Here is a 13574-nt window from a genome sequence, read left to right on the forward strand (position 1 = left end):
TGCTGTTTGTGTTGTCCAATGAGCTTGAAATTTACAACTAAACAAAAGTTTAAATTAAAAGACCCACAGTATTTCCAGCTAACTATTACTCCCAAATGTGGGAATGTACTGAGGAGAAAAGATAGTTCACAGTAAGATGGTGCCATGTGCTTTAAAAAATAAACCAGTAGGCGGGGCACAGTGGCTCACACCTGTAATCCCAGCACTTTGGGAGGCTGAGGCAGGAAGGTCACTTGAGCCCAGGAGAACAGCCTGGGCAACCTAGAGAGGACCCCCCAACCTCCATGTCCCCTTCCTCCCCTGCTTCCTCCTAAGTAGTCCTAGCTACTCAGGAGGCTGAGGTAGGAAGATGCCTTGAGTCCAGGAGGTCTAGGCTGCACTGCACTCCAGCCTGGGCAACAAGGCAAGACCTTGTCTCAAAATAAATAAATAAACAAATAAATTAATAAATAAATAAAACTTTAAAAAAAGTAAGCCGTAAACAGTTACCCTGACCTCAGCCTGCTGAGTATGGGGTGAGAACTGGCTCCCAAGAGGTTCTCGTGAGAAACAAAACACAATGCTACCATAAGTTGCACACATCCAGCAGCCCAGTGCCTCAGACCCTGGTCCCTCAAAGGACCTTGGGACACTTGCTCGTTTACAGAGAATAAGCGTAAACTGACAGCAGTAAGCCAGCTGTCTTCCTCTCCCAGGGCCTTCCCTGTCCCTGCCCTCCATTAGGCAGAGCTGCTACCCCAGCAGGACTCAGGCTATGGGGAACACGGGGGTCAAATATCCAAAGTTAAAAAATGAAAAAGAAAAACCCCTCCGATTCTCTGCGAATAGGCTGTCTTTCTAGTTAGCTCTCTTATGAGACAACTAATCATTACTCAACAGAAAGATACAGCTACCACTAAACCCCGTGCAAAGAAAAAAAGTTGAAGCTAGCAGTCTCCAAGAGTTTGTGGTTTTAAAAAAGAGAATAAAACAAAACACGCAAGTTTGAGTAAAACCAGGAAGATACATTTTCCATCATAGTTTGTGCCACGGCTGTGGTGCAACCTGGCTGTTGGCTGTTACCTGGGTATGGGCTGGGTTAGGAGGCACATGGTGCAGCAGGGCTCAAATCTCACCACACAGCAGGATCACGGTTTGCTGGGTCCCATCCCACAGTTTCTGATTCAGTAGGTCTGGGGTGGGGCCCAAGAATTTCCATTTCTAATCAGTTTCCAGGCAAAGGGATGCTGCTGATCCAGGGACTACACTTAAGAACCACTGCTCTGGCCAGGTGCGGTGGCTCACGCCTGTAATCCTAGCACTTTGGGAGGCCAAGGCAGGAGGATCACGAGGTCAGGAGATTGACAGCATCCTGGCTAGAGCAGTGAAACCCCATCTCTACTTAAAAAAAAAAAAAAAAAATTAGCCAGGTGTGGTGGCGGGTGCCTGTAATCCTAGCTACTCAAGAGGCTGAGGCAGGAGAATTGCTTGAACCCGGGAGGCAGAGGTTGCAGTGGGCCGAGATTGCACCACTGCACTCCAGCCTGGGCTACAGAACGAGACTCCATCTCAAAAAAAAAAAAGAACCACTGCTCTACAAGTCTTTCATGGTAGTGTTTGACCTGCCTCAGCTGCACACAAGTACCCACCTACACACAGACACACACACACACAGACACACACACACGGCAGTCAACAGCCCCTGCCTCAATCACTGGTCCCTCAAACAGCCAGATCAACCAGATCTGCCCAACCAGCTACACACTGAATGCTCAGGGGTACCTGCCCCTGAGAAAGCTGGTCCCACTCAAGTCCTATATGAGCCTGTCACTGAAAGAGGCTCTAAAGTCACACCCAAAACCCTTGAAATCCAAAGTCACAGCATTTCTCTTTTCTGAGAGCAGTCATGAGCAATCCCACCCTGCCGCACCCTTCACACATGGGTAACCCCAGCTGCAAGGTCTGCTTTCTGCCCCAGGATGCTTTCAAGTTTCTGAATCAGAAAAAGCAGCTGAAAGAGGAAGCCCAAAACAAACAAACAAAAAAAACAGGCCACTCAGAGAGAGGTAGCTACAGCCTACAGCATCCCTGGTAGGCGGCATGTTCCCCAATCTCAAGAACCCCATCGCCCCACCATGGGCAACTCCACCAGCCTCTCACTCACCAAAGTAATCGGCCTTCGGGTGAGCATCCATCTCTCGCTCCAGACGCTGGGTGAGGGCTTCTAATTTCAACTCAGCAGCAGAGGGTCTCAGCTCAGGCGCTGGGATGAGGGGCTGGCAGGGCAGCCTTACCCTAGGGGAGCTAGGGCTCTCCAGGAGCACAGGTCCCAGGCTACCATCAGAAGACCAGCCCAGGGGACCCTCTTTACAAGATAACTCAGGCAGGGTGGACATCACTGGATGGAGAAGACTGGTGGGGCTGAGCTTGGGACCAGTGCCAAGGTCTGTGCAGCCAGGCTTCGGCCCCAGCCCAGGGACCGCACCCTGCTGTGAACCGTCCAGGCCAGCTGGCGAGGATGACGGGGCAGAACTGGAAAGGTAAGATTTGGGCCCATCCTGGAACCAGGGTTGGGGGTCCACATTGGGTTTGGCCATCACACCTGAAACCTCACTCCCCAGCCCCGAGTTTGATCTTGGAAGACCTCCTTGCCTGGGGCAGCTCAGGGCCAGGGGTGCTGACACAGAAGGGGTCCTGGGCTGAACAGGCCCCAGAGCTGGTGCTCCGTTCTCCAAGTTTGGGGAAGGCAGGCCAGGGCTCACCCGCTGGGAGGAGGCAGTGGACCAAAGGCCTGTTGGCTTCTCGCTGCTACGGCCACCAATGCCACTATTCTGACCACCGAGGCTACCCTCAGAAGGCCTGCTGGAGCTCAGGGAGAGCTGTCGGTGATTTAGCAGATGGTCCCCGCAGGGTTTGGGCAGTGGTGGGTCACTCCCTGGGGAGCTAGGCCACACACTCCCTACACTCAGGCCGATGCTGGGGGACACTCCTGGTTTGTCACCCCACTTTGGGCTTGCCAAGGAGAGGTTGTCATAGTAGTCTCCGTGAGTGAGGCAGGAAGGATCCTCGCAGGGGCCTGGCTGGTGGAAAGCAGACATCTCAGAAGTCACCGGGCTCTCCCTGGAACCACAGTCCTGGCTGCCATGCCTTGTGCCATGCAGGTATGGCCTGGATCTCTGCTCCTGCGGTGGGTACGGGGGCTGCCCAGCAGCAAGTGTGGTGACTGCCCCAGGTGCCCCTGTCGAGGCAGCAAGAGGAGGCTTGGCAGCACCATCCACAGTCAGCTTGCTGCCCACAACTTCCCGACGGGCCTGTGGGCCCAGGCGGCCCCCTCCATTGACAGGGCCTCTGCTCCCCCTGGGCAGGGTCTCCTCCTGCAGGAGCTGCTGCTGCTGCTGCTGGAGGTGGATTTTGGCCATCTTGGTGGCGAACACCCTGCGAGTTTCCTCAAACTCAGGGTTGTTGCCTGCACCCTTGTCCACTCGGAAGAGCCCATCCTTGGAGGCCTCATACATGTTCAGGTCCTCGATGAATTTACTGGCCTCCAGGCCCAGGTCGTCATACTTATCCATGCTGCAGACAGGTGTCCGGGCCTAGCCCAGGTACCGTGTGTGTGTGTGTGTGTGTGTGTGTGTGTGTGTGTGTGTGTGTGTGTTGAGGGCAGCGGGGAGATGCTGGCGAAGGGTCGGGGCTCAAGTCTGGCCCAGTACAAGTAAAGACTTCCACCTGCCTAGCGTGAAGGGCATGACCCCAGGACCTAAGAGTCCAGCCGAAGTTGAGACCTCAACGCCAGCTGGACCAAGTTTGCTTCCAACTCCCTTTCCCCTGGAGACGTCCTTGTTGGGGTAGCTGGTGGCACTTCGCTGTCCCGGGCCTGCTCAGCGGAGTTCTTTTCTCCTCTTCAAATTATAAAAGGAAAAAGAAAACAGCAAAAAAGTAAAATCACATCCTCCTTAGGCAACCAAACACGGAAACTCACAGCAAGGCAGCAGCCAACTGGGCCGGGTGAAGCTGAATCGGCCGGGAGGGCGCCGAGGCCGCGAGTCGGGCCGGAGCAAAGGCGCGGCGGCTGAGGCGCAGGTACGTTCCGGGCGCTGGGTCCTCCGCTGCTTCCCCGGAGCTGCGATCCCGGCCAGCGCCTGGCGGGAGCGCCGTCCGGGACGCAGGGGCGGCCGAGCAGCGGTAGGAAGTTCACGGCAGCTGGGGCTGGCGGCCCATTGTCCGATGGCGGCGGCGGATCGGCGCGCGCGGGCCGGAGGGCGGCGGGACGCGGAAGTGAGTGCGCCAGGCGCAGTCCCCGCTGCTTGCTCGCCGGCTCTGCACGTCCCGAGCCCGCGCCGGGGCGGAGGGGGCGGCCGAGGGGCGGGGACGGCGCGCGGGCGGGCGCCCAGGGGCAGGCCTGCACCCGGCAGCGTGGCTGGGCCTCCCGCCCCTAGGCCTGGCTGGAGAACACCGAGGGGTGCCCCCCAAGTCCGTCCCACGCTCTAGCACTGGGACTGCACGAGAGTTCGCCGCCGCCACTGCCGCCCCCTGCGAGTCCTGGACCGAATTGGGTGCTCCGACCTCCCTTCCAGCCTCGGGTCCTCAGCCCGGCCCCGCCCCTGGCAGCGCTGGGCGGGGTCCTCCGCTCGGAGACGGGCGGCCTGGGTAGCCTGCATGGGCCCAACACAGGCGCTGGGAGTTTACGAGGAGTTTCGAGGACGCCGCTCCTCGCTCCACTGCCTCAGTTTCCCCGGTGGAAAACCAGCCCTGTGTGCCTCTCGAGGCCGGCACTGTCCAGGCTGTGCCCGCCGCCCGGCTTGCCCAAGGTGCACTATTGGAGAGGCGCACGGGCGTGTCACCCATGGCTGGCCCACCGTCCTCTTTGACAGGTCGGGAGACTGAGGCAGAGAGGGGGAAATGCCCAACATGCCAACGTAACCAGCAAAGCGTAGATGGGAGCCCGGGCCCTCTGAAAGAGCGGAAAAGAAGAAAGTCTCGTGCCCGCGCGCATTTCACGTCCTCAGTGCAGCAGTAAAAGCACGTGCCCTAGTAGGCTTGTTATTCGTAGAGGGACCCATGTGCAAGTGGATCCGCGCAGCTCCGGGGACACCAGGCCTGACTCCTTGGCGCCCCCGCATGGCTCGGGACTCCCTATACCAGTTCCCAGGCGACCCTGGAGAGGTTTCATTTCCCACACTACAGCCATCGTGATCCTAAGGCAAATACTAGAACAGACACTTCTCTGCCTAAATCCTCAGTGCTTACCCCAGAATTAAATTGAAATCGGCCCCTTGCCGCAGCCTTCCGGGCCTGATCTGGGGATCTTCCCTCCCTCCCTGCACTCTAGCTGCAGGAGCTTCCTGGTGTCTGCCCAGAGCTTGTCCCTAAACTGAGTGGCTCATCTTTCCCATCCCTGCTGAAGACACCTCCTCTTAGAGGCCTTCTCGGAGTGGTTCCTGTTGTTCTTTTTCAGCACCCTCTTTACTTCCTGCTCAGTTCTGATAACTATTTATAATTATTTATTTGTTGGTTAACATGCGTTTTTTTGTTTGGTTGGGTGGTAGATTTCCCACTCCAGTTGACCATATCTGTATGCCAAGTGCCTGGTATATATTAATAGTAGTACCTAATGGTCAAATAAGTGAATTAGTGAACCCCTATCTGCCAGAGTTGTGACAGAGAACAAATAAGATAATATATATGAATGTGCTTTATTTTCTGTAAACCAGGGGTCCCCAACCCCTGGGCTACTGACCAGTACTGGTCTGTGGCCTGTTAGGAACTGAGTGGCACAGCAGGAGGTGAGAGGAGGCAAGCCAGCGAAACTTCATCTGTATTTACAGCCACTCCCCATCACTGGCATTACCGCCTGAGCTTCGCATCCTGTCAGATCAGCAGTGGCATTAGATTCTCAGAGGGGTGCACAAACCTTATTATGAACTACCCTCATGAGGAATGTAGGTTGCACGCTCCTTATGAGAATCTAATGCCCGATGATCTGAGGTGGAACAGTTTCATCCCGTCTGTGAAAAAAATTGCCTTCTGTGAAACTAGTGCCAAAAAGATTGAGGACCACTGCCGTAAACCCAAAGTGTGGTTAATGGACTCCATATCACCAGGGAGCTTGTTGAAAATGCAGAATCTTAGGCCCCACTGCCAACCTACTGAATCAGAATCTGCATTTTAACAAGATTTCTGGGCAGTTTGTTTGCACAATAAAGTTTGAGAAGCACCACTATAAAGCACTATACTAAAATGAAGTATTTTTATTAAAAAAATTTTTTTTGGTTTTTTATCTACAAGTAATACATGTTTCTATAACAACTTTGAACAATACAGACATATATAAAGTTTTAAAAGTTGCCCACCATCCCCTTTCTCAGAGGTAATAATAATTAAACACTCCTTAGGTGTTGGGTAATACTTATTAATTAAAAACTGGATTTAGGCTAGAGACCAGCCTGTCTAACAAAGCAAGACTCATCTCTACAAAAATTTTTTTAAAATTAGCCAGGTGTGGTGGTGCACAGCTGTAGTCCTAGCTACTGGGGAGATTGAGGTGGGAGGATCGCTTGAGTCCAGGAATTCAAGGCTGCAGTGAACTGTGACTGTGCCACTGCACTCCAGCCTGGGTGACAGAGTGAGACAATAAAACAACTGGATTTACTCATAAACCAAGTGATTTGCTTATGAAATTTCTAGAACAGTAGTTCTCAAAGTGTGGTCCTGAAGCCAACAGCATTAGCATCTCCTGGAACTGGTCTAAACTAGTGCTCCCAAACTTGAACATGCACCAGAGTTCCTTGGGGAGCTTATTAAAACACCGATTGCTGGAACCTACCCCCAGAGTTTCTGATTCTGCAGGTCTCAGATGGTGACTAAGAGTGGGTGTCTCTAACAAGTTCCCAGGTAATGCCACTGATGCTGCTGGTTCAGGGACCACACTTGGAGAAACACAAGTCTAGAGTCCTGATTCCATGCTTCTCTAGGCACTGTGTGGCAGGGGCCCTTGATACACATAGGGGTGCATTTTCTTTTGGAGTGGAAGACTGGCTCACTTTGCCTGACCTCCAAATATGGCAGCTGTAGCTGACAAAGTGCTAGGAATATGTGGCCATCCCTGTGCAAAGTCCAGTAAGCTCAGAGCCAGCTTCCTGGGTTTTCAGTTTGGGACCCTGGTGCAGGAGCCACAGACACCAACCAGTGCTCTTACATTTGTCTTCTCTTTTCATCCTATCTTGGTGATGGCAGCAGTGGTCCATCTGGAGCAGCCACTGCCATGATGCTGGCTGCAATGGCGAGGTGTGGCCAGGACTGCATGCTCCGTGGAGCTGGTAGGAGCTAGGAACAGGCAGGAGCCCCACTCCCTTCTGAGTTGGTGGGGCGGGAGCCCTGCCTTCCCAGGCACAGCTGCAGCCACCCAGCTGTGGCTGCAGACCTGGGCATCCCTGTGCTCCCGGGGACCTAGAAAGCCCCCCTACCCCCACAGGCTCAGAAGTGCCTGCTCCTGCTGCCTGGCCTCTCCTGGTGCCCACTCTGATTTTGGAGCAAAGTTGAAGCTGAGCCCAGGTACTGTCACGACCCAGCTGGGGGTGCACACACTCAGCGCAGCACTGACACACTGGTCCCCTGTCGCCTCAGCCCCATCCAGACTTTGGGTGCTGGTGAGCACGGGAGGGAGGCCAGGGTGGGGCTGAGGGCAGTTTGGCATGTATCTGCAGGCACCCCTCAGCATGAACAGCCTGGGTGCCATGGGTGCCATGGCCAGCAGGTTGATGGCAGCAGGGGGCAATCAGGCTCCTGGGTGAAATGGGATGGGTCCCCAGTGAAGCCCCACCTTCAAGCCAGGGACAGCCTGAAGCCTAGGGACTGGGCTATCAGTCCTGCAGACTGGTGTGAGAATTTATGGTGCTTTTCCTGGGCCTGCCTATGGCTGCCCGTGGACCAATCAGCACACACTTCCTCCCTTCTGAAGTCCATAAAAAAAACCAGACTCAGCCAGACTCAGGCAGACAATGGGATGACCTGCCTGCAGATAGGAGCTTCCCACTCTGGGTCTCTCTGCTGAAGGCTGCAGAGACATCGGGGCAACCTGCCTGTGGAAGGCAGCTACCCACTGTGGGTCTTTTCTCCACTGAAAGCTGGACACTCATCGGGACAACCTGCCTGAGGAAAGGAGATACCCACTGAGAAAAGTTCTGCCACTCAGTGAGGCTCCTTTCTGCCTTGCTCACCCTCCAGTTGTCTGCATACCTCATTCTTTGTGGACACGGGACAAGAACTTGGGACCCACTGGGCAAATGGTGGCACTAAAAGATCTGTAACACAGACAGGACTGAAACACACCCCTTGCTTGCCACGTTGTGGGCAATGAGAAGGAGAGAAGAGAGAAGGAGAAAAGAGAGAAGGAGAAACGAGCAGCAGCCCTTTGGGGGGCCCAGACCTAGGAGCGCCCCAATCCAGGGTTATGATACCCTCTTTGGGGCTCTGTGGTTCCTGGTGTCTCCAAGCTTCCAGGTGCCACCGCATTCCCCAGTGCCAGCGGCGGAAGTTGCCTGTGGTACGCCTGGTCCAGCCACAGCCTCGCAGGGAGCTGTGCCCATGCTGGCACCTGGAGCTGCCTGCCCTGCCATAGCTGGCATGCCTGGCTGTGTGCAGTGGCCAGACCCCATGCTTGCTTGCTCACACACCTCTCGCTGCTCCATGCCTGGCTTGCCCTTGGCAAGCATGGGATCCACACCAGTAGCACGAGCTAAGCACAGCCTGTCAGGCTAAGTGGGCGAAACAAGACCAGCAGGCCTGAGCAAAACTTGGGCAAAGGCATCACTGGCCACAGAGGTTTCTGGCTGGAAAAGCAACACCCCAAGTATCCTGTGACATTGGCACCTATGTGAGCCCACAATCCTTGATGCCCTCCTGCCTCCCCGCATCTTGGCTTAGCTGAAGTGCTCAGCATTCCAGAAGCTGGTAGACATTACTCTCCAACCCCGCTGCCATTCTAGAACAGTTGCACCATCTCCATCAACTCAACACAAACCTGAATCCACAATCCATGTATTTCCTGCCCCAACTGGCTTGTCCTCTCTTAGTCAATGGATCACCTTTCACCGTTACAAAATAGCTTATAAAGATGGCATCCCAGCCGAGCACAGTAGCTCCCTCTTGTAATCCCAGCACTTTGTGAGGCCAAGGAGGGAGGAATGCTTGAGGCCAGGAGTTTGAGACCAGCCTGGGCAACAAGCGTAGTGAGATCCCATTTCTACCAAAAAATAATTAAAAAAAAATTAGCCAGGTATGGTAGCACATGCCTGTAGTATCGCACCACTGTTCTCCAGCCTGGGTGAAAGAACAAGACCCTGTCTCAAAAAAAAAAAAAAGGAATAAAAAAAAGATGGTATCCCATGGGCATCAAACTGAATAATATACCACTGTGAAAGGGTACTTAGAAATGGCCAGGAGACTATTGATGTTTTACTGCTGCTGTTTAATACTTAAGAGGCAGAGGTCTTTCAAATTCTGTGCATAGCATTTAGAATCCCAGCTGTAGTTATTTAATATAGGCTGTTTTTGTCTGTTTCATGTGCTTGGAAACAACTTTAATATCTCAAAAAAAGGTGTTTATATTTGCATAACAGTTGTTTAAGAAGCAAAATACTGAAAAGCTAAAAAATTTTATCAGTAGGTAGGCCGAGTGTAAATGGCTTTAAGTGTTTACCAGTAATGTTTTATTTTGTTTTCTTGAATGAAAACATGTTCAGTATTCTATTTTACTAGTGTCTTGGTCCATTTGGGCTGTTATAACAGAATACCACAGACTAGGTGACTTATAAACAACAGAAATGTATTTCTCATGGTTTGAGAGGCTGGGAAGTCCAAGATCAAGGCACCAGCAAATTCAGGGTGTTAACCAAAAATAAAATCCTAAGACCCCCCAGCCATCTAAATGGACTTCCTCCTCGGCCAGGGCACTCTAAAATTTAACCTGAAAGTGGGGGTCAGACATGCCTCATTACACCTCTCTGGCATTAACATCAACACAGACCTTAAGTCTGGTGAGAAATATTTACAATCTATTCTCTCTGGTTTTGTTGTTGTTGTTTTGTTTTGAGATGGAATTTTGCTCTTGTTGCTCAGGCCGGAGTACAATGGCATGGTCTCAGCTCACTGCAACCTCCGCCTCCTGGGTTCAAGTAATTCTCCTGCCTCAGTCTCCCGAGTAGCCGGGATTACAGGCACACGCCACCACGCCCGGCTAACTTTTTGTATTTTTAGTAGAGCTAGGGATTCTCCATATTGGCTAGGCTGGTCTCGAACTCCTGACCTCAGGTGATCCACCCACCTCGGCCTCCCAAAGTGCTGGGATTACAGGCATAAGCCACTGCGCCCAGCCCAACAATCTATTCTCTCTGAAGCCTGCTACCTGGAGGCTTCATCTGCATGACGAAACTTTGGTCTCCACAGTCTCTTATCACAACCTAGATTTTTTTTAATATTGATAACTATTTCAACTAATTGTTGGTTAGAAAAATTTTTAATCTACCTATAACCTGGAAGCCCCCACCCCCACCACCCCCCTCTTTGAGTTGTCCCACCTTTCTAGATGCAACCAATATATATCTTAAATGTATTTGATTGATGTCTCACACCTCCCTAAAATGTACAAAACCAAGCTGCGCCCCAACCACCTTGGGCACATGTTCTCAGGATCTCCTGACGGCTGTGTCACAGGCCATGGTCACTCATATTTGGCTCAGAATAAATCTTTTCAAATATTTGTTACAGAGTTTGACTCTTTTTGTCAATGGGTGTTTGGTGAGGACCTGCTCTCTGGTTCATAGATGGTAACTTCTGCCTGTGTCCTCACATGGTAGAAGGTTGACCAGGCTCCCTCAGGCCTCTTTTTTTAACAGCACTAATTCCATTCATAAGGGCTCTACCCTCATGACCTTCTTTTTTTTTTTTTTTTTTTTTTCTTGAGACAGAGTCTCGCTGTGTCATCAGGCTGGAGTGCAGTGGCATGATCTTCGCTCACTGCAACCTCCACCTCCCGGGTTCAAGCAATTCCCCTGCCTCAGCCTCCCAAGTAGCTGGGACTATAGGCGCACGCCACCACACCTGGCTAATTTTTTTGCATTTCAGTAGAGATGGGGTTTCACCATGTTGGCCAGGATGGTCTCGATCTCCTGACCTCGTGATCTGCCCGCCTCAACCTCCCAAAGTGCTGGGATTACAGGTGTGAGCCACCGTGCCCGGCCCCAAAGTCCCACCTTCTAATACCATTACCTTGGGTGGTAGGATTTCAACATATGAATGTCGGGGCAGTGGGCATAGACATTCAGTCCATAGCAAGCTGTAAAGCATGGAGTCCCTGCAAAGCAGTGATCATTCCTTCCCATGGCCCTGCCTGTGCAACAGGTACCATTTTCGATACCCAGCTTTCCTTTAGGAAAGCTTTAGGCTGAGGCAGGACAATTGTTCATGATACACAGATACAAAAACGGCCTGCCACAGGGACACACTCATGGAATGTGAATTTTTTTTACTTGACCTGCCCAGAATCTCAGTAACATCAGTCAGATCATGGCTTTCCCTAGTGCAAACCCGCCAATGGCATCCTGAACCACACTTAGATCCTTTCCTTGGCTCTATGTGATCTGGTCCCTTGCCTCCTCTGCCTCCAAATTTTCCACTATCCTTTCCTCTTGCTCCATTCAGACACATGGACTTCTTTACTGTTCCTTGCCCTTGCCCTTACCCTTATCATGCATTCATTCACTCACAGAACAAATGGTACTGAGCACCTGTAATGCCCTGGGCCCTTTCCCAGGTGCTAGGGATACAGCACTGGACAAAACAGATGAACATCCCTGTCCTATTTGGACTTCCATTCTAGTACATCTGAGTAGGGAGGATAGACAATAAACAGAATAGATGCATGCCTTACAGTACGTATTAGAAAGGGATGGGAGCTATGGTGAAAAATGAAGCAGGAAAGAGGACACAGGGAGGGGTGCAATTTTAAACACAAGGGTCAGGGAAGGCCCCACTGAGCAAGTGACACCTGAGCAGAGACCAGAAGAAGAACAAGTGCAAGGAGAGACGTTGGAGACAACCATCTACACAACTCTCTAGGAGTTTTGTTGGGTAAAGTGAATTAGAGGGAAAAGTGCCATGAAGAGAGGGTTTTTCAATTTGTTTAAAATGTGGGCCAGACATAGTGGCTCACGCCTGTAATCCCAGCACTTTGGGAGGCCAAGCCAGGTGGATCACTTGAGGCCAGGAGTTTGAGACCAGCCTGGCCAACATGGTGAAACCCCATCTCTACTAAAAATACAAAAATTAGCTGGGCATAGTGGTGCACACCTGTAATCCCAGCCACTTGGGAGGCTGAGGCAGGAGAATCGCTTGAGCCTGGGAGGTGGAGGTTGCAGTGAACCGAGATCATGCCACTGCACTCTAGCCTGGGTGAGAGAACGAGACTCCATCTCCAAAAAAAAAGTAGGCCAGGCATGGTGGCTCATGCCTGTAATCCCAGCACTTTGGGAGACTGAGGCGGGTGGATCATCTGAGGTCAGGAGTTTCAGACCAATATGGTGAAATCCCATCTCTACTAAAAATACAAAAATCAGCCAGTCATGGTGGTGTGCACCTGTAGTCCCTGCTTCTCAGGAGGCTGAGACAGGAGAATTGCTTGAACCCGGGAGGCAGAGGTTGCAGTGAGCTGAGATCACACCACTGCACTCCAGCCTGGGCGACAACAAGACCCCATCTCAAAAAATAATAATAATAAAATTTAATTAATTAATTAAAAATGTGAGAGATTGGCTGGGAGTGGTGGCCTACACCTGTAATCCCAGCACTTTGAGAGGCCAAGGTAGGAGGATCACTTGAGCCCAGGAGTTTGAGCCCAGCTGGGGCAACATGATGAAACCCTGTCTCTACAGAAAATACAAATATTAACCAGGAATGGTGGCGTGCGCCTCTAGTCCCAGCTACCTGGGAAGCTAAGGTGGGAAGATTGCTTGAGCCTGGGAGTGGAGGCTGCAGTGAGCTGTGATCATGACACTGCACTCCAGCCCGGGAGACAGAGCAAGACCCTGTCTCAAATAAATAAATAAATAAATAAATAAATAAATAAATAAATAAATAGTAGGAGGTGGTAGGGTATGTTTCAACACTGGTGGGAATGACCCGGTGAGATAGGGACATGGGCGAGGAGCATTGCTAATGTAGAAGGTAGAGGAGAGAGTTTTCCTTGAGTAGCAGAGAGGGATTGGACTTCAATGCACGTTTCATGCATAGTAACAGGAAGGAAGGTTTTGGGTAAGAATCAGGTAGGTAAGTACATGAGGTGTTGGAATCTTAGAGTGGTAACTCTTCTGATTGCTTTAATTTTCTTGGTGACATAAGCAAGTAAGGAAGGCAGCTGAGAGGGAGGCTGGCAAAGTTGCCATGGGAATTGGTTGTCTGGGGAGTGGGAGGATGAATGGCCCAGGGAAGCACGAAGGCGCCCCACCCCAAGATTCTGGGCATGGGTCTCAGTGAGGCCAGCCAACACAGTGGCATGTTTTTCTCTAGCCAGGGTTCAGCTGCACAGATGTGGGTATGGAGTA

General features: G+C 51.8%; 1 protein-coding gene and 1 long non-coding RNA gene across 5 annotated transcripts in view; one reads left to right on the forward strand and one right to left on the reverse strand.

Moving 5' to 3' along the window:
* LIMD1 (LIM domain containing 1) overlaps nt 1-4321 on the reverse strand; it is a 92024-nt gene extending 87703 nt beyond the window's left edge. For 3 of the 4 annotated variants that reach the window (XR_010113959.1, XR_010113958.1, XM_055280200.2), the window contains exon 1: nt 2144-4321. Coding sequence is in view for 1 of the 4 variants with exons in the window: in XM_055280200.2 (XP_055136175.2) it covers nt 2144-3551 (1408 nt within the window). In the remaining 3 variants the exon portion in view is untranslated. The remainder of the gene's footprint in view (nt 1-2143) is intronic. The other variant, XR_010113960.1, reaches the window with a different exon arrangement.
* LOC134731597 (uncharacterized) lies at nt 3942-6211 on the forward strand. The gene is made up of 2 exons (XR_010114012.1): nt 3942-4059; nt 4851-6211. It is a non-coding gene; the product is annotated as an uncharacterized lncRNA (long non-coding RNA).
* Nucleotides 6212-13574: the final 7363 nt, after the last annotated feature.

The sequence above is a fragment of the Symphalangus syndactylus genome, chromosome 1, assembly GCF_028878055.3.
Source record: "Symphalangus syndactylus isolate Jambi chromosome 1, NHGRI_mSymSyn1-v2.1_pri, whole genome shotgun sequence".
NCBI lineage: Eukaryota > Metazoa > Chordata > Mammalia > Primates > Hylobatidae > Symphalangus > Symphalangus syndactylus.